The 19,627-nt window shown below is 36.7% G+C and overlaps 2 protein-coding genes and 1 pseudogene across 6 annotated transcripts; 2 read left to right on the top strand and 1 right to left on the bottom strand.

Annotated features, from left to right (window-relative positions):
• Window positions 1–1,143: 1,143 nt before the first annotated feature.
• stpg1 (sperm-tail PG-rich repeat containing 1) lies at window positions 1,144–6,471 on the bottom strand. Of its 3 annotated transcripts, none has more exons than XM_079879688.1 (9): window positions 6,400–6,471; window positions 5,469–5,527; window positions 5,265–5,374; window positions 5,069–5,167; window positions 4,672–4,851; window positions 4,176–4,287; window positions 3,591–3,759; window positions 2,448–2,638; window positions 1,144–2,318 (listed from the first exon to the last, which is right to left on the bottom strand). In XM_079879688.1, exons 2-9 carry the CDS (start codon window positions 5,497–5,499, stop codon window positions 2,245–2,247), a joined length of 966 nt encoding a protein of 321 aa, XP_079735814.1. In that variant the 5' UTR covers window positions 5,500–5,527; window positions 6,400–6,471; the 3' UTR covers window positions 1,144–2,244. The 3 variants fall into 3 exon arrangements, with proteins under 3 accessions (XP_079735814.1, XP_079735812.1, XP_079735813.1); XM_079879686.1 differs by lacking the exon at window positions 6,400–6,471 and adding an exon at window positions 5,887–5,940; XM_079879687.1 differs by lacking the exon at window positions 6,400–6,471 and adding an exon at window positions 5,887–5,940 and having other exon boundaries at window positions 1,541–2,318; window positions 5,265–5,371.
• On the top strand, window positions 6,220–11,234 carry meaf6 (MYST/Esa1-associated factor 6). Of its 2 annotated transcripts, XM_079879701.1 has the most exons (8): window positions 6,220–7,225; window positions 7,823–7,938; window positions 8,028–8,115; window positions 8,219–8,264; window positions 9,178–9,367; window positions 10,232–10,261; window positions 10,542–10,575; window positions 10,835–11,234. In XM_079879701.1, exons 1-8 carry the CDS (start codon window positions 7,136–7,138, stop codon window positions 10,847–10,849), a joined length of 609 nt encoding a protein of 202 aa, XP_079735827.1. In that variant the 5' UTR covers window positions 6,220–7,135; the 3' UTR covers window positions 10,850–11,234. The 2 variants fall into 2 exon arrangements, with proteins under 2 accessions (XP_079735827.1, XP_079735828.1); XM_079879702.1 differs by lacking the exon at window positions 10,232–10,261 and having other exon boundaries at window positions 7,042–7,225.
• Window positions 11,235–12,802: 1,568 nt separating this feature from the next.
• Window positions 12,803–15,542, top strand: LOC307163576 (E3 ubiquitin-protein ligase TRIM39-like; annotated as a pseudogene). Its single transcript, XR_013824077.1, has 6 exons — window positions 12,803–13,346; window positions 13,457–13,546; window positions 13,696–13,929; window positions 14,021–14,159; window positions 14,801–14,836; window positions 14,989–15,542. The product of XR_013824077.1 is annotated as an E3 ubiquitin-protein ligase TRIM39-like (transcript).
• The last annotated feature ends 4,085 nt before the right edge of the window (window positions 15,543–19,627 follow it).

The raw sequence follows: 19,627 nt of genomic DNA, 5'->3' as shown, positions 1-19,627 counted from the left end.
TATGTTCAACACACAAAAACCTATAGGTTCATCATAAGGATGAGCAGATTATAAGTAGATGTATTTAAATGTGAATTATTGTATTAAGGAAACCTCATTACAGCTGATCCCTCCTCACATGTGATGTTAGATGACCTTTTAGAATATGTTGGTCAATAGCATGCTCATCTCAAAAACATCTCATCACATTATCAGCTAAGATCAGTTTATGAAATCTGTATGATATGCAGATAAAGAGAAGCTGTATCGGACAATGGTGAGGTCAGCATTTGAACATATTCACAGCTGCTGACGGGGGTGGTCCGAACAGCTGCGGGGTTTGAGATATCACCAACAGGCGACACACGGGATGGGTGGACAACATTCTGCATTTCTGCACTCTTATTACTCCAAATATTTCAACAGCTAGATCTAGTATGAATGAAACAAAGTTCTATAAAAGCAAATTCTTATTTAAAGGCTTTCAAATGGGATAATATCTGGGGCCCGTTGCATAAACTGCTAAGACTAGTCTTACAAGTTAGTCATTGCATTTTTTCTAAGATTGCTCATTAAGTCAGTTGCATAAAAACGTTGATTGGTCTAATTTAATACTAAAACGTAAGACCGATTGCCCCTTGACTAACCACTAGTTGGTCATACTAGTCCTTAAGACACAGTCTTAACATAATAGCTGTTTATGCAACTGGCCCCTGTACTCATGGTATTGTTAAAGACTGAAAGCATATGAAAAACCAGTAACCCCAGGAATTCAAATTCAGTGAGAAACTTGTTCTGCATCTTACATTAAGGGAGGGACTGGAGTCAGACTTGAGGGTGGCTCTACTGAAGAGCATCACACTCAACATCACTCAGGACACATTAGCAACTGCATAGCAATGACCTGGCAACCACCTATAACAAATATGTACAGGGAAAAAACACACAATTTCAAATTTCAGAAATGAAATGTCTAAATACAGCCCTAAATGTGTAACTAAATAAATAATGCAAATTCAACACAGACCTGTTGTAGATCTTATTTTAAAGCTTACAAAATTGAAGATTTATAGTATATGTATTCATAATTATCATTAAAAAAAACATTAGCATATAGACTACCATTAAAAGCTTGAGGTCAGTTAGGTTTTTTTTTTTTTTTTTAAGAAATGAATGCTTTTATTCAGCAAGGACACATTAAAATGGATAAAAGTGACAGTAAAGACATTTATAATGTTACAAAAAAATTCTATTTCAATTAAATGCTATTCTTTTGAACTTTCTATTCATCAAAGAATCCTGAAAAAATTATCTCAGTTTTCACAAAAAATATTAAGCAGCTTTTAACATTGGTAAAAATAAGAAATCATTATATTAGAATGATTTCTGAAGGATCATGTGACACTGAAGACTGGAGTAATGATGCTGAAAATTCAGCTTTGATCACAGGAATAAATTACATGTTACAATTTATTAACTTAGAAAACACTTCTTTTAAATTGTAATAATATTTCACAATATTACTGTTTTTACTGTTTTTTTTTTTTAATAATCGCAGCCTTGGTGAGCAGACGAGACCTTTCAAAAACATTGAAGGTCTTAGTGTATATTAGCATGTTGTCAATAATACATAGCAAAATCATAATCAAGTAATCTTATAAATTGTGACACCATAATCTAAAAAAGGTATCAAACAGAAAATAAACAGCCCTGATGAATCATTTTATGCATCATGTTGACCTTGCGCAGAGGTCATTCCCTGAAGCGACAGAGGACATTTCCAAGTCATGAGCGTCTGAAATCCCCTCATAGATTTTGGCATTGTTCAGATGAGCACAGACCTCCACACCCTCCTCTAGTCCCACAACAGCTGCTCATTACACCACTGACCCAGGATCAGCTGAAGCACATCCCTCATCATCATGGTCCCCGTCCAGCAGGTCCAGGATCAGCTGCTGAGGGATCAAGGGTTTGGAGCTCAGCTGTTCAGACGTGAGTCAGACCGAGAGAGCAGATCTACACTTCTGAGAATGCTTTGATTTGTTCACTCGAGACATGTCTGCTAGAAGTTCAAAAGCTACTAGACATGGTTTTATTAAAGTGATACACATTTAGAAAAGTCCTTAACCTGTCATAGTAAAAATTTGATATAATAATTCACAATAAGAAAAAAGAAGAAATAATAATCTTACTGTGGCTGACATTTTATGAAATAAGAGCACATAAATACTTCAAATCCATAAGTAAATTCTTTACTACGGCTGTTTAAGCAGGAATCCATATTTTTGCAGCATTATACAAGAATGATGGCTTTGAAAGGACTGTGGGTTCATAGAAACCTGGGAGGAGGAAATTTAGGATATTCAGTACATCGTTCCATGATCAAAATTGTAAACTCTTTAGCCAACTCCAGCTAAATGAAGTAAAAGCCTGATTTTTCAATGAAGCAGAGATGATGTAAGTGTTACCTGGGCCAGGTGTGTCCTGTCCTTTGTCCTCCTGTATCCACCTGCTTGTTCCAGACAGGAAGGCGGCGCTGGACACGAGGTGTTTGGCTGGAGGATTGTTGTTCACTATATCATAGTGTCCCGGGCCGGGGAAGGGTGGGTCTTTAGCGGGTATCAGAGGTGGCGCTGACAATCCTAAGTAGTGTCTCCTTCTGCACAGCGATACAACTTTGATCATTTTATGTGACAAACATAAAACAGCTTAATCCAGTGTGAAGAATGATGAGACATCTGAGATATCATGATTATCTTTATACGGCTTTTGAAAACTAGTTAATGATAAAAGCAGCTGTGTTATGTCAAATATATTCAAAAGTAGCTGTGTATTCTGATGAAATTCTTTGCAAGCAATATTTAAACGGCCAAAAAGAAATTATTTTATAGTAGACGTTCCACCAGTGCATTATTGCTCTTAAAGGGATAGTTCACCCAAATATGAAAATTCTCTCATCATTTACTCATACTCAAGTTGTTCCAAACCCGTATGAATTTCTTTCTTCTGTTGAACACAAAAGAAGATATTTTGAAGATTATCAGTAACTAAACAGTTGATGGACTCCATTGAATTCTATAGTTTGGGGAAAAGAATACAATGGAAGTCAATGGGGTCCATCAACCATTTGATTCCTGACATCTTTCAACATTTCTGGTGACACTTTATTTTAGGGTTCAATTCTCACTATTAACTATATGCTAATTAGCATGCGTGATACTAGGATATTGATTGTTTATTAGTATTTATAAAGCACATATTAATGCCTTATTCTGCATGACCTTATTCTACATCCCTTAATCCTACCCAATTCCTAAACTTAAACTCTACAAAAACTACCATATTAACTATTAATAAACAGTAAATTAGGAGTTTATTGAGGCAAAAGTCATTGTTAATAGTGAATTTGTGTTCCCCATACTAAAGTGCTAGCAAATATTTTCTTTTGTGTTCAGCAGAAGAAAGAAATTCATAAAGGCTTGGAACAAATGAGGGTGAGTAAATGATGACAAGATTTACATTTTTAGGGGAACTGTCCCTTTAAGAGCATGAAATAAAATGTATTTGATTGGTTTAAGTTTATTGCAGTCCAGTTGTGACTGAACACGTACGGCAGAACGGTTCTCTTCACGGGTTCTGGTGGCTGATAGGGGTTGTATGTCCCGGGACCGGGGATGTTGTTTCTCACTGGCGGCTGGATCCGGGCGGTGGTGGATTTAAAACAGGAGACAGGAACTAGAGGAGTCCTCTGGACCAAAGCATCACTCACTTTATAGTGGCCTTCAGAACAAGGACAGAGATAGAAAGATTCATAATCTGTAATATCTTTCATATGTTTGGCAGTAGATAGCTTTAAACATGAACATATAAATAAATAGATTAATAGCATTACAATATTTGATTGTGATTACAGCAAGGCATATCTCTTCTTTTCCAATGAATACTATACCTCATTTCTCTACTGAATTTAAAATACAACCCATAATTCCAACTGTACAGTGGCTGTAATTACATGCACATGCAAAGGAACATTCACACCCTTGAAAAGCCGACAACACTCATCAATATTCACATGCTTTAAAATATAATGATGATTTTAATTACTGTTAATTAATGAAGTGTTGACAATTTTAACATTTTGGACTGCACCTCTAACTTAATTATTCTAAAACTGGTCAAATATGTGAGTTACTCACAGGGAGAAGGTCCTTTAAAGTTGTCCATTAAAGTAACACTACGTCTGGTTTTGGAGCGAAATGCACATTGAGCAGAAATGGTTGAATTTCTTTTCACGACATCATAAGACACCTGACAGAAAAAAATAAAATTAATTAATCATACATTTCAATTCAAAAGTTTAGAGACAGTAAGATATTTTAAATGTTTTCATATTTTTATTCAGCGAGGACAGATTAAATTGAGAAGTTTAAAAAGTTACAAAAGATTCTATTCCAAATAAATGCTGTTCTTTTGAACTTTCTAGTCATTAAAGAATCCTGAAAAAAATGCATCATGGTTTCCACAAAAATATGAATCAGCACAACTGTTTTTAACATTGATGATAATAATAATAAATGTTTCTTGAGCAGTAAATCAGCATAGTAGAATGATTTCTGAAGGATCATGTGACACTGAAGACTGGAGTACTTGCTAAAGTCATATTTACTGTAATCAATGATACTACATATGTACATCATATTGATTTGGTGCAGGACTTTCACTCTTTTGCGTTTCCCTCTTTACTGCAAGAGGCAGACGGAACGTTCTGGATTCTCCTCTGTTAAAATCGTGCTTGTAAAGAAGAGACGTCTGGAGGTTATAAGCATCAGGTCCTGGGCATAACTTCGGGAAGCTACGGGGCACACGACCAGCCTTGAGATGCAAAAACAGTCGTTATATTAATGTCATATTTCAGTGAGCTGCAAGAAATGAACCTATTTAACAATATAGAATGCCTAATGTCTAAAAATGAAAGTATGTTTTGAACTTTTAAGATTTAAGACCTTACATAATGATAAAACAGACATCACATGCATTGATTAATGTAAGATAAATCAGTAATTAAAGTGTCTGATGATCAGGGTCTCACTTTAGACGCAAAGCTGCCCGTTCCTCTTTTAGAGAATGAAGGACTGCATCCCTCAGCATCTGCGTGCGAGACATATGAACCAGGACCTGGGTTCTCATTCTGAAATGATAGACAGACAGACAGACAGACATATAGACAAACAGACAGACAGATTTTTTATTGAATGTGGGAGAGTTGGATTACTTATGAAACTCACCAGGTGACCCTGAAACCTCTTTGTCTGTGAAGAAAAACCTTTCTTCTCTTCATTACTGATGATGACTGTCTGGTACTTGGTAGGAATGGAGGAAGCACATCCTTGACCTACTATAGAAACAGATACATGACTGTGAATAAGAATAAATACAGTAAAATAAAAACTCTTTAGCAGATTTAATGGCACTAGAGGTAAATCACTCACATTCATTCAGTCCTTTGTGTAGTTTACCCATGCCTTCCTTTCCCTGATCATGCAGTTCTCTATGTGTAGAGGGAGAAAGAAAAAGAGAAACAGAAGAAAAGTCTTTATTTAATAATGACCAGTCAGTTTAAACATCGAGAGAAAAGCCTGTGCTCGTGTTTTCATGCTGTTGTAGGTGAACTCGCTCAAGAGTTTCGGTCGGATTTACTCTTTGTTGCCATGGCAACATGTAAACGTGACGGGTTCAGAAAAATAGTTTGGCAGACGCATTACAAACAAACAAAAAAAAACTATTTTAAATGATTTATACAATTCTACAATTTTACGACCCATTGAGTTTAAAAGGATATTGAAATTAATTAAATATTTTATTAATAGTTTTCCTTCCTTTCGTTCCATTGTCCTCCCTAAATCTTACCCCAAACCCAAAGGCATGCTTTTACATTAGTAAACGCAAGGCTAGTTGCTTTTATAACAAATACTCTGGCGCCGCTTGGTGGCTACTGGATACATTTGTGTGTAAAATGACGGGAAAGTAAAAAAAGCGGGAGAAAGCGCGAGATCTTGTTGTGCGGGGCGAGCTCCATGTTATTTAGCTGATAGAAATGTCATATTGGCTAGAAAGAAAAAGAACGCAAACGCAAAACATCATGAAGGCGTGGCTTAACCGTTAGTGTCCGTGTTTCATTGGTCAAAGAGGATACGTCACATGGAAACAACTACTTATGTAATCTCAAATCTGATAAATGTTAGACATTGATTGACACAAATGGGCATGGGCTTCAATTGTATACACCGTCAGAATATTATTATTATATTTCCCTGGCATAAAACTGATCTTACCCAAACCGAAAGGCCTAAAGAACTTAAATTTAGAGGGATGACACTGACAACCGAAAACAAACGTCTTCCGTTAAGGTTAATCACATACCTTACGATATGAATCGAAAACTGCTATTTTTTAAAAATCATTAAGAAAATCCTGTAGGATCCCGTTACAGGTGTGGAGCATAGAGGTTTGGAGGAATACATGCTAATTTTTTGTCTTTTTGAAAACCCAAACAAATCTTTGGAGTCAGACCACCCAACAATCATCCCAGCGGGGCCTCCAAATTACTCCTGTAAGTAACAAGACAATGAAGAGAAGAACCGAAGAACGCATTTGTGATGGCTTCTCGTCTCTGCATTTTAACTTTCTTATTCTTGTGGCAACATTTTATTTTCACAAACAAAGTTTTCTTAAGAACATTCCTACTTTTAAAGATTCCTTATGTAAAGTAGTATATTTAATCAAATCACTAAGAATAAGTGACAATAGAAAATGTACTTCTTTTTTGAAGAAATATGATGAGATCTTCCATGTACCATGATTAATATCTGTTTGCTGTTTATTTTTTCTCTCTCTTTGTTTCGTTTTTTTTTTTTCATTTTTGTCCTATGATTGTGCAAGAATGATTTTACTAGTTTAATTTGTACATTGTTGGAAATGTTCTAGATTTCTAAAAGATTCGTGTTTGCACTGTTGTAATTTTTCTTTCTTGAATAAAAAAAATAAATCTCCTGTGGAGGGGAGCGAGCGTCCCCTGTCGGACTGGAGGACATGTGAAGTACTACAGTCGTAGGATCCGCGTCAGCTCTTCTCGGTCATTGAGCAGTTCAGTTCCATCATGGCGATGCACGCCAAAGCGACTCCACCGCAGATCCCCGATACCCGCCGCGAGCTTTCCGAGCTGGTCAAGAGAAAGCAAGAGCTTGCGGTAATTATACACGTTTCTAAATATCCAAAAGTCCAAAATCCATCTTGACCCGGCACTAATTAATGCGTATATTGACTGGAATACCCGTATTTGTGATAAGCATGCTAACGCGAGACTGAAATAGACTTGTACATATACATGATTTAAAATTAATGCATGTGTGTTTGTATTTAATAATCGGATAGTCTTAGATAACCATATTTGTACTATATATATCAAAATGACTTTGCCAATTACTGCTGTATAACTTGTATATTTATGTTAACATGCTAACTATGTTAGCCGCTTTTGTTATGGCGCCTCCTGATGCACAACATACAGCAGATATACAACATTAAAGACATCATGCCACATGTGCATAGCTTGAGGTTTACTTTGTACAGTTTCAAAAAAATGAGCCAAGATTGTAGAACTGCACAGTGAAATTAACATTATTACGATGTGATCATATGTAGGCCATGTATGATTGACAGCTGCAGCTACAATTATTTTTAACGGCAATTTGGCTTGACTTCGGTTTTATCTTTATGTTTAAATGAACAGTAAGTACAGAGTATATATATATACTTTACAGATTTTGCATGTATTTTTCCTCAGGAGACTCTGGTGAATCTGGAAAGACAGATTTATGCATTTGAAGGCAGTTACCTGGAGGACACTCAGATGTACGGGAACATCATTCGAGGATGGGACCGATATCTGACCAATCAAAAGTGAGTGCAAAGTGACATCATGTGGTTTAATGATGTATAATATAAATCTTAAAGTCATCCAGGTCAGCATCAGCTTTCTTCTGCTTTAGGAATTCCAACAGCAAGACTGATCGGAGGAACAGGAAGTTCAAGGAAGCGGAACGTCTTTTCAGCAAGTCCTCTGTCACATCAGTGGCGGTCAGTATTTTAGAAATATATAATAGGAAATAATAACAAAGATATTAAACAATAATTAAGAAAATTATTTAAATTCATTATTTTTGTGTGAAATGTCTTACAGGCTGTTTGTGCTCTTGGAGGGATTCCTGATCATATGAATGAAAAACGTGAGTAGAATCTCAAACTTCTTGTTTGCAAGAAATTTCAGTTAATCATGAATCTTCATTTATTGTTAAATGGACTGTGTTTTAAAACATAGTGAGCTGTCTGTGTAGGGATTACCCTCCCTCATAGGCTCATCGTCTACCTAGGCAGCATTTTTGGGTATCGTCAAATGAACATTCAGAATGTGCATGTGGAGTCCAGAAATGCTGTCTAGGTTGGCAGCTCACAAAGTTAAATGGTGTGTTGGACTTGAAGTGGCGCTGCGCAGACCGATCGGTGTCTGACATCAAAGTACCACGAGAGCAGACGGCTCTGTATGGTTTCGAATCGCTCTCGCAGTGCTTTGATGTCATACACCGATCGGTCTTTACAGCGCCGCTTCAAGTCGAACACAACTCTTTTCACACCATTACTCTGACCTGCAGCTCTCTCTGTCTCGTTTTACATCGAACACACCTAAAGGTACACAATGGAACTTTTTGTAAAAACAAAAACAAATCTGGTTCTCTTTCTGCTTGCAGATTCTCAGATGTTTGAGATTTAGCTGCTTCATGTCAACCTTTCTCGCTCAATGTGAAAACTTTTTTCTATTTACGGATATGACGAGACACGCAATCTATGCAATTTGCCCACGCAAAAAAACATCCCTTCAGGTCTAAAATATAAACACTTACAACATGCGTAGGGTAGGGCAGAAACACTTTTTGGAAGAAGGATTGATGATGAAGAAGGATGATGTATTGAGAAAAACAAGTTACATAGTGTACCTTTAAGAGAAACCAATTTTTAAGAGAAACCCCATGCAAATTTGATGATTGTTTTGCAAGTTACTTTGATTGTGTACAAGTGTACTTAGTGGCCTGATGTGTTAATCACTTTATGTTTATAAACTTTCCTTTTCCTCTGCTCCTATAGGCGAGCCAGGCAGCGGGACAGAGAGCGACACGTCCCCGGACCTCCAGAACCAGGAAAACGAACCCAGCCAGGAAGACACAGAGGAGGCAGACGGAGCCTTACAGGACCTGAAACCCCAGAAAGCCGCTTCGTCTTCCTCTGGAAGCCACCACAACAGCCACAAGAAACGCAAGAACAAGAACAGACACAGGTACCCGATCTCCAGCATGCCCTTGGGGTCCAGGATATAAGATGGTTATTTATTTAAGACCTCATTCCAGCTGATCCAGTGCTAATTCAGAACAGGCTGTGAAATATTTGATGTAATGTCCTGTGGACTCCTCTGAGTGGATGTGGGAGCAGTTATAAATTAACATATTCATAGATGATTATGATTGCCACGCCTCTTTTCCAAACGGGAGGAGTTACTTCAGTTTCATTTTTGTTTTTTCCTTTCTGTTATTTTATATTTGTTCTTTCCTCTCTTATGGATTTGGCCTAAAGACTCTTACTCAGTCCTAATGATTATCTAATGCTGTTTTGGCCAGTTCAGACTTATAAGAGGCTGGTTTGATTAAAGAATGAAACACTCAAATGAAACCGTTTGAATCTGTGTTTGTATTAGAAGGACAGAAGGAAGATTGAGGAGCTAGTTTTCAACATCTCACTGAGATGTTTTATGGAAATTTACTATGGATTGGAAGGTTTGATATTAACTGGGTCTAATATATTAACTATTTTCAGACCCTTTCAAATGTTTCCTTATTTTTTTACAAAATAAACTCCATTTGCTGATATAATCCTATAATTAAGCCACAAAAATGATGGCGAATCTTGATTTTATGTGTGGTTTGATTTGGAGCAGATGAAGTTTGCATCCAGGATTGTTTCCCATTAAATAAGATGAGCACTAGCTAGGGTCTGATATTCACTGATGCCCTATAGAGGATGCTTTAGTGTCTACATATAAACCCAAGTGTTGACACCCTATCTAGTCCACTGTGGGATTGATGTGCTGGTCGTCTAGTGCACTAACCTCTGATGCTCTCTTCCTTCCTAACGCTGCCCCCTTCAGCCCCTCTGGCATGTTTGATTATGACTTTGAGTAAGTCTCAATTTTACTTCCTGTTTCTCAGTCCCGTGTCTTCTGTCCGTTAGCTGCGCAGGGCCGTCCACGTCGCGTGGATGAATGCTGTGATGCTTGCTTCTGCCTCATCATTCGCAGATGTTGCTGCAGTTTTGTTCTGGTTTTGCATTTATTTTTCAGCTGCATGCTTGTGGAGTTCATAGACATGTTGGGTTTTTTAGTTAGTTGCATGCAGGGTTTTAATCGGGTTCAATAGTTGATCTGACCATGATGGAGTTCATTTGTTTTCTCCTTACAGATTTGACATGAAGATGAACAAGAAACCCAGAGCGGTAAGTTCAGATGTACTCATCTCGTACCATGTAAATAACTTCAAATATTGTTATATAAACTAAAGTTTGAATGTGCCAGATTATGTACAGACCAATCAGTGATGACAGTATTTGCATATTCTGATGTTTTCCCACTGCTATATATATTGAGAAATCTTTTGTTAATAAAATAATGTAAATTTGAATTGTCGAAGCTTTCACACATATTAGCTCATCTTTTTCTCCAGAGTGTAATAGTGTGATTTGTGTGATTCTGCAGGATTACTCGGCCTAACGGATCCCCTCAGTCTCACTCACAGACATTCACACAAACCAAACCTCTTCAGTCAATCCTGATTCTCTCCGGTCCAGAACGTCTGGATCTTCTCCTGCTTTTCTCCATTTGTGTTTGCTTTTTCGCTTACCGTAGTGAAGCTCTCATGTAGCTTTGTAGTCTGTTATTGCATGATATATATTGCAAACATGAGGTTCCAGAACTGCTCATAATGCTGGAATTTTTTTATTTATTACGTTACATAGATGATGCATCAGTGGATCCAGACCGTTGCCTCTTGCTTTTGGATATCCATCAAACTTGTGTAGCTATTGTAAAAAATTGTTTGTCATTATTTTTTGTTTTGTTTTTTTACCATCTTGTTTTGAATAAAACTGAGACAGTGTGTTGTTTGGTGGCCAGTTCTTGAATTAAAAACTGGACTGTGTAAGCATCTTGATATAAATGTTATTAAAACCATTTATACTAGTTGTTCAAACACTGAGATAAATCGTTATGTCGAGAAACTCGTTTTACTGCTGCTTTCTTTTGTTTGAGACATTATAAACCTTTTAATTTGGATTTTGTAAAATCATAGCAGTGTTTCTCTGAGCAGATCGACTAAACCCTGCCTCTACTAGTTCAGAGAGATTCAGAGAATGTAAAACTATCTGATCAACAATGATATGGACTCCTGAAACGATAAACCTCTTTAAACAACAGAATATTTATTGATCTGTTCAAATAGTCTTGTGGACATATCTGATCCTCACAGGTAAGAGATAGAAATATAAGAGAGATTGTGCTGAACAGATTTCTAATGGAAGTGATCTGGTTTAGTAGGTTTATGTCGAACAACAGTTGAACAGAACCAGGGTCTGTTTGCATAAACTACTAAGACTTGTCTTACAAGTTAATCAAATGTTTTTCCTTCAGGCTGTTCATAACTTTTTTTAAGTCACAGGAAAACGTAGATTGGTCTAATTTGAGACCGAAAAGTAAGACAGATAACCCCTAAATAACTGATTTAGTTCTTTAGACAGTCTTAACATAATAGTTGTTTATGCTACTGGCCCGAGTGTTTAATCGTCAAATACTCATTTAACTACTTTAGTTGTTTCCTGAACTGAAATGGTATCAGAATTGTATTTAAATGTCATTTGATTGGTTGTGAAAGCAAAGTTTGGGCTTTCTTTAATTTTGTCATACAACATAAAAAATAAAGAAACAAGAAGTATAAATGACCCTTACACAGAAAAACCTGCTACAAAGTTTTGTGCACAAATGTGTCAAACACCTTATGAAGAGTGAAGAAAGTATGACTGAATGCAGACACGCTTGACAAGATGAAATAATACATCAGTTTATTTATTATTGACATTTTTGTCAGAAAATATTTTAAATAAAAGTTTGTTTAATATTGTTTTCATTTAGTATAAACAGCTTAATGTTCAGTTTTTTTATGAATACACTCACTGTTTGAAAGGAACCTTTCTCCTAGAATAAATGTTTACTGAACTGAAATGGTATCAGAATTGTATTAAAGCTATTTCATTTGAAATACACTGCAGCTGAAAATCACATTTACTTAAAAGAATATTAAATGTCTCTTGGCATACAAAATATTTGTTAATTTTGGGGGAAAGGTTATTTGTGCTGTCCTTTAATGTAAACATAATTTCCTGTTTAAGACTATTCTGTTGTTGTTTTCTTTTGCCTTGAAAAGTCATAAAGAGGTGAAGAACAATGGCAGAATCTTTTCCACCATCAACAAAAAAACGAGAAAGGAAAGGGAGTATGGCTATTCCTCCTCCATGTGAGTCAATAACCCACTCAAATCTATCTTATATTTTATCTTGAAAATAGCCACGCATTGTTTAGAATAAAGCTCTGCTCATTCTGGACATTTTCTCAACATGATTTTGACTTTACACTAATGCAGGTGATTTATCTTCATCATTTCTCTCTCCAGTGATGTCTTCCTCCAGCGGTCCACTGACTGAGGAGCTCTATATGTCTGGACGTGTTCACTGATCCAGTCAGCATTCCATGTGGACACAACTTCTGCAAGACATGTCTGAATAAGTGCTGGGACAACAGCCAGACCTGCAACTGTCCATATTGTAAAGAAACATTCAAGCACAGACCTGATCTCAAGATTAACACCACACTCCGAGAGCTCGTAGATCACTATAAAAAGAAAAGTCCTGAGAAAAAAGCTGAAGTTCTGAAAAAAGCTGAAGTTCTGTGTGACGTCTGTGAGGAAAGAAAGCTGAAAGCCCTGAAGTCGTGTCTGGTGTGTCAGAGCTCTTACTGTGAAACTCACCTGGAGCCTCATTTGAGAGTGGCAGGTTTAAGGAAACACAAACTGATCAATCCTGTGAGTAATCTGGAGGACTATATATGTCAGAAACATGAGAGACCTCTGGAGCTGTTCTGTAGAGATGATCAGACATGTCTGTGTCTGTCCTGCACGGACGGAGATCACAAGAACCACAACACTGTTTCTTTAGAAGAAGTGCGTATGAAGTACTAACAATATTAAAATATTTCACCTATAAATAAAAATTGTCATTATTACTCACCCTCATCATGTCATTCCATCAATCAAATTTTCTCTGTTCATAGACTCAGTTGATAATTCAAGACACACAACAGATGATCCAGGACAGATTCAAGAAGATTCAAGACATCAAACACTCAGCAGAAGTCAGAAAAGTGAGTAATTGTGGTTGGTTGCTTGCTGGACACATGAATTTAGACATAATTAATGTCTGTACTCTGTAATATGCATCATGCCCACAATACAGCTAATCATTGATAATATTAACAATATTGAAACAATATTGATTGTCCTGGTTGATCAGAGAAACACAGAGAAGGAGAAAGCAGCCCGTGTGGAGCTCTTCACTGATCTCATCCGCTCCATTGAGAGATGTCAGACTGAACTGCTGGAGATGATGGAGGAGCAGCAGAAAGCAGCAGAGAAACAGGAGGAAGAGCTCATTGAAGAGCTGGAGCAGGAGATCACTGAGCTAAAGATGAGAAACACTGAGCTGGAGCAGCTCTCACACACTGAAGATCACCTCCACCTCCTACAGGTCAGTCAACATCTCTCTGATCAATGATAATGCAGTATATGACACCATAACACTCCCCATGCTGAAGGATTTCTCCTCTCTCCTGCTGTAGATTTACTCATCCCTGTGCAGCTCTAGAAACACCAGGAACTGGTCTGAGATCAGTGTGAAGACTGATGAGAGTCTGGAGACTCTGAGGAGAGCTCTGACTAAACTGCAGGACTCTCTACAGGAGAAACTCACGCTAACTGGTACAGCAATATCAAATACACCGCACAGATACATATATTTATCATCTTTTAATATCAGTAATGAAGAATGAGTCTGATCAAGGTGAAATAAGAGAAGTGTGTGATCATGTGTTTGTGTCTCATTATCATCACAGTTTTTCTTGAAGAGAGCAGGTCATATTCATCTCTAATTTCAGGAAACATGCAGTAAATTCATCTTGTACTAGAAGCTTCATCACTGTAACCAGAACCTTGAGGCTTTAGTAAATCTGTGAACACTTTTAGATGAGAAATTACAGAAAGAAACATTCATTTTCTGCCATTTTCTGTTGGTTTTCATTTTCTTAAAGAATATTTTTTTAAAGTGTTGTCTTTAGTGAATAACCACAACACTAATCCACTCCAAAACTGAGATGAATAACATTAGGCATAAAAATATCTCAAATACAAATTTCATAAAACCTTCCCAAAAATGTTCTAAAAAGGAGGAATATTTAGAGCTCAAACACAATAGGAGTTCAGGGATTCTCTAAATATCAGCAGAGAAACATTGATCAGATAAAACATGATGTTGTCCACAATTCTTTAAATATAACCTTAAATCTTGTCTATAATTCACACATAAACATGTCAAAGATCTGATGGTGTTTTATTGTCATTAGTCTCTACAGAAGTGAAGAGGATACAGCAGTATGCAGGTACAGTGTGCTGTCTGCACTACACTAGATTACATTCAGATACTCACAGCTTCATCACTGACCCACAGTATTATTAAACACTGATTACATATTACACACATCATCACTAAATATCTGTATTAAGTTGTGATTCATATTCTCTGTTTTCTCAGTGGATGTGACTCTGGATCCTGATACAGCTCATCCTAATCTCATCCTGTCTGATGATGGAAAACAAGTGAGACATGGAGACATTAGACAGAAACTCCCAGACAAACCAGAGAGATTTGATACATGTGTAGATGTCTTGGGAAAGGAGGGATTCTCCTCAGGGAGATTTTATTTTGAGGTGCAGGTGAAGGGAAAGACTGACTGGACTTTAGGAGTAGCCAGAGAATCCATTAACAGGAAGGGAGAGATCGCACTGACTCCCAGTAATGGATACTGGACTATGGCTCTGAGGAATGGGAATGAATATGATGCCTGTGATGATCCTGATGTCTCTCTGTGTGTGAGAGTGAAGCCGCAGCGGGTCGGTGTGTTTGTGGATTATGTGAAGGGTCTGGTCTCCTTTTATGATGTGGAGTCCAGCTCTCATCTCTACTCTTTCACTGATCAGTCTTTCACTGGGAAACTCTATCCATATTTTAGCCCATATCTAAACTATAAAGGTAAAAACTCAACTCCACTGATCATCACACCTGTCAAACACAACAAATGAATTTACAGCCCAAATTTTGAAATACACAATGAAAATGATTTATATTACAAATCTAAACATGTTTTGCTATTTTTTCATCATTTGTTTTTCATTGTTAAATTTTCTAGCTATAATTGCAAATTATATTGTGAAAATATAATGCTTGTTTAACAATTTTATTTTCAACTTTTCATAATTGTTAATGCCATTTGTTTTCTCCCATCTCAACCTGATCAAGTGAAAGTGTCTGTTTTTTTTTTTTTTTTACATCAAAATAAACCAGAATGTGATAACATTAATAAATGATATCAAAGCTGTTTTTACCATTTCAATTACAGAATGATCTGTGATAATACTGTGGTAAATCAGATGGTAATACCTCAATATATGTATAATTGTATGATTACCATATTCATACACAACATTATGGATCTTCAAACTATACCTAAAAAACACCATGATATTATGATCATGGTAATAACAAAATATCTGGGGAAAAAATAGGAAAAGGAGAAGAAGAAAAAAAACATTGTTGTCCTATTACCAAGGTACCATGTCAAATATTTAATCAATGGTAAAACTAGGTTTGTTTAACCACAAAAATAGAATAGAGTAGATAGACAAATTTCAACACATCCGATTCATTTTAAATGCGAATTTTGTACTGAAACAGTTAAATACATCTTTAAATGAAATATAGGATGATTAAATATCTGATGGTACTGATATGAAGTAGAGAAACAAATATGAAACCTTATAAAATTAAACCTTATAAAAAATATTTTCCTTCTTTCAGGATATTGTAGAGATTATTCTATTAAAGATGCCTATTTATATTGCTATTTATGTTTAATGTATTTTGATCTGTATGAAAATTGAGCACAGCTGCTTTTTACAGTAGATAGTGATAAAATGCAACACAACTTCTCGTCCAGGCCCTGGTCATCTCTAGGCTTGTTCACTGCAATGCTCTTCTGGCTGGACTTCCATCATGTGCAACTAAACCTCTACAGATGATCCAGAATGCTTCAGCTCGTCTTGTCTTCAACGAGCCCAAAAGGGCCCACGTCACTCCTCTGTTCATCTCTCTGCACTGGCTACCTCTCGCTGCTCGCATCAAGTTCAAGGCATTGGTGCTTGCTTACAGATCTATCACAGGCTCAGCTCCCTCCTACTTTCACTCGCTCCTACGAGTCTACATCCCTACCAGAAGCCTACGATCAGTCAATGAGCGACAGCTCATGGTTCACAGAGAGCCACAACATCACTCTCCAGAACATTCTCATTCACGGTTCCATGCTGGTGGAACGATCAGAATCCCAATCCCACACTGTAAAAATAAAAGGTGCCTGGAGGAACTTTTTGGGGTTCTGTAGATCCTCTAAGCACCCTTTAAAAAGGGGTGGTTCTCTGAGGAACCACACGAGTTAGGGTTAGAAATTGGTTAAAAATGTAATTAATTTCATGTTGTTACTATCTTAGAAAATATAGTTATTTTAGATCCATTTTAATACATTCACTTCCATGCACTCTGGAAAAAAATCTGGTAATAGATTAATAGCAATTAATACACAAAATTTTTTTTATAATACATAAGCAACATGAATAATCAACCATGTATATACAATAGGCTACACAAGAAAATACACCTCAACAAAATGCATGGAAACACATTACATGTAATAAATCAATGTAAATCTTTTTTTCATTTTGACTAATTAAAAATGTCCATCTTCACTTAATTTTAAAACATTTGTGTTTCAGTCCACTTGTTAAGTCTGACGTCACTGTTTCCAAGTCCAAAAGCTCTATCAGATGCCAAAAACAAACAAACAGCCCGTTGCAGCATACACTCATTGTGCTGTAATATTCCTGAAAATTATGATCCTAACCTTCATCTCTATACCGAAATCTCAGATGGTTAGTTATTCAGCTATTTTGAATCATAAAATGTTGAAGTCTGGGATGCAACACGACTGATGCCACTGACGATCCTCAAACGACACGTACTTCCCTTCTCCAAAACCTGACAGAAACATTGAGAGGAGTTTCATTTTGAGCAGCTGTTTCTAAAATCTCTAAAACAACATTATCATCATTTCAGATGAACATCATTTAAATTGTTTATGAACATTGATAAGGACAAACTCTAAGAAAAGTCTGTGAAAAGACCGGCCCTCTTCGGTCAAAAATGACCGAAAACTTTTACGTTTTGAAATTTTGCATTTTTTTGAAAATTGGTGACTTTTGTTGTATTAGCTATGTGAACACACAAAAATATCATGGACATCATTCGGATATGTTAAAGGGTTGTAAAAATAATTGGCTCCTTCGTGGTCAAAAATGACCGACATAGGAAATGAATGGGAAATAAGAAAAAATACGAAAAGTCAGAAACTTTTGGTGGTACAAACTACAAATCAGCCACTGTGCAGAAAACAAGTGCACAACAATGAAGGGGTGACACTCTAAAAAATCAAGAGTGCAAATAACACACCTCCCCCCCGCCCACACACACACACACACAAACACACACACACACACACGCACACACGCACGCACGCACGCACGCACGCACACACACACACACACACACACACACACACACACACACATAAATTAACTGGTAAGACTGCAACAGCAAATTTTGAGAATATGCGAAATACAGTCAATAAATGAGAAAAGATACAAAAGAGACTCTCTCGCTCAAAAGCACACACGGACACATACACACACACACACACACACACACACACACAAGAAAATACACACACACACATACACACACAAGAAAACACACACACACACACACACACACACACACACACACACACACACACACACACACACACACACACACACACACACACACACACAGAGACACACAAATAATAATTGTGTTTGCTCTTATTTGAGCCTAATAGGTGTTCCTGATATCTGTTGCATATGCAACAATAAATAAAATAATTACAGTTTGTATGTATATAGTTAAAATAATATTTATTATTTATTAAATTTTTATTACTGTTTTTTAACCTCCAGTTTGATAATGATTGTTTGCTGCTTTGTTACTTTATCCCCTTAAACCCTAAGTGTCCCGCCGGCGGATTGTGAGAAATCTTTATTGACAGCAGATTCTCACGGTTACAAAGAGCCCAAACCAAAGCATTGATCACGAGATATTCCTCACCAAATGATGCATACTTGGCTACAAAACAAGTCTCTCATCTTTCCGGGGTGCAATGTGTTTTCCAATTTTCCCGGAACCATCTGTGCTCGTTTTCAAACGTGCAATAACACAAAATATGTCTCATCTTAAAGCTTTTTTCTGGATATTATAGAACTGTCTTCCAGTCTGCCCATTGTCTCATAATGTTTGCTATTTACTCTTAACAATGTTTTTAGCCATAATTCTGCTTTGCTATAATTAACCTCAATATCTACATTGGAATTTCCAGCTGCTTGCTTAGCACATTTATCAACTCGTTTCCTACAACTCCTATATGAGCTGGTGCCAAGAGTTATCTCAGTTCCTGATTGTAACAGATTATTTGCAACTTGTATTATTTCAATGACAATATCCTGTCTTGATTTTGACTGAAAAGTTTTACCAACACAGCTCTGATGATGGTTGCAGTTTAAATCCTCTCCTTCTCCTCCCAGCATCAACAGCAGGGCATTGATTATGTGCATCAGGTGGAAACATTTCTCCTATGAAGAGAGACAGTGATAGAGAGAGAAACAGCAGCTTGAGCACACACAAACAAAACCTCACGGCTCTGGACGTAACAGCGATCACCACAAAATGTTATCCAGATGCAGCTCACATGTAGAGAGACTTCACCAAGAATTTTCCTCCAACCTTAATTCCTTCCTGAGTTATTGCATGTCAAACAAGAAAGATATGCAAAATCATAATAAAAATTATATATTTTTGTCTTTTATCAGCAGTTTCTCGACAGGAGAATGTCCAAATGTAACGTAATTTATATTTTCAAAGAAATGTAAAAGTGTTCTATCAAACGATACCTTTTGACTCTCCTTGCTATAGTTTTGGAGTTATGAGTCTTTACTTTTGTGTGTGTCACTCAGACAAAACAACTCTAAAAATG

Source organism: Squalius cephalus, assembly GCF_949319135.1.
Source record: "Squalius cephalus genome assembly, chromosome: 8".
Lineage (NCBI taxonomy): Eukaryota > Metazoa > Chordata > Actinopteri > Cypriniformes > Leuciscidae > Squalius > Squalius cephalus.
This window is presented reverse-complemented; position numbering and strand designations above follow the sequence as displayed.

Coding starts and splice junctions, on each gene's coding strand:
- stpg1 (XM_079879686.1), bottom strand. Junction 5,168..5,264: donor AGAGGTTTCAGGGTCACCTG/GTGAGTTTCATA, acceptor CTATCATTTCAG/AATGAGAACCCAGGTCCTGG. Junction 4,288..4,671: donor CTGCACCAAATCAATATGAT/GTACATATGTAG, acceptor TTTTTCTGTCAG/GTGTCTTATGATGTCGTGAA.
- meaf6 (XM_079879701.1), top strand. CDS start 7,136: ATGGCGATGCACGCCAAAGCGACTCCACCGCAGATCCCCGATACCCGC. Junction 7,939..8,027: donor CGATATCTGACCAATCAAAA/GTGAGTGCAAAG, acceptor CTTCTGCTTTAG/GAATTCCAACAGCAAGACTG. Junction 10,262..10,541: donor ATGTTTGATTATGACTTTGA/GTAAGTCTCAAT, acceptor TTCTCCTTACAG/ATTTGACATGAAGATGAACA.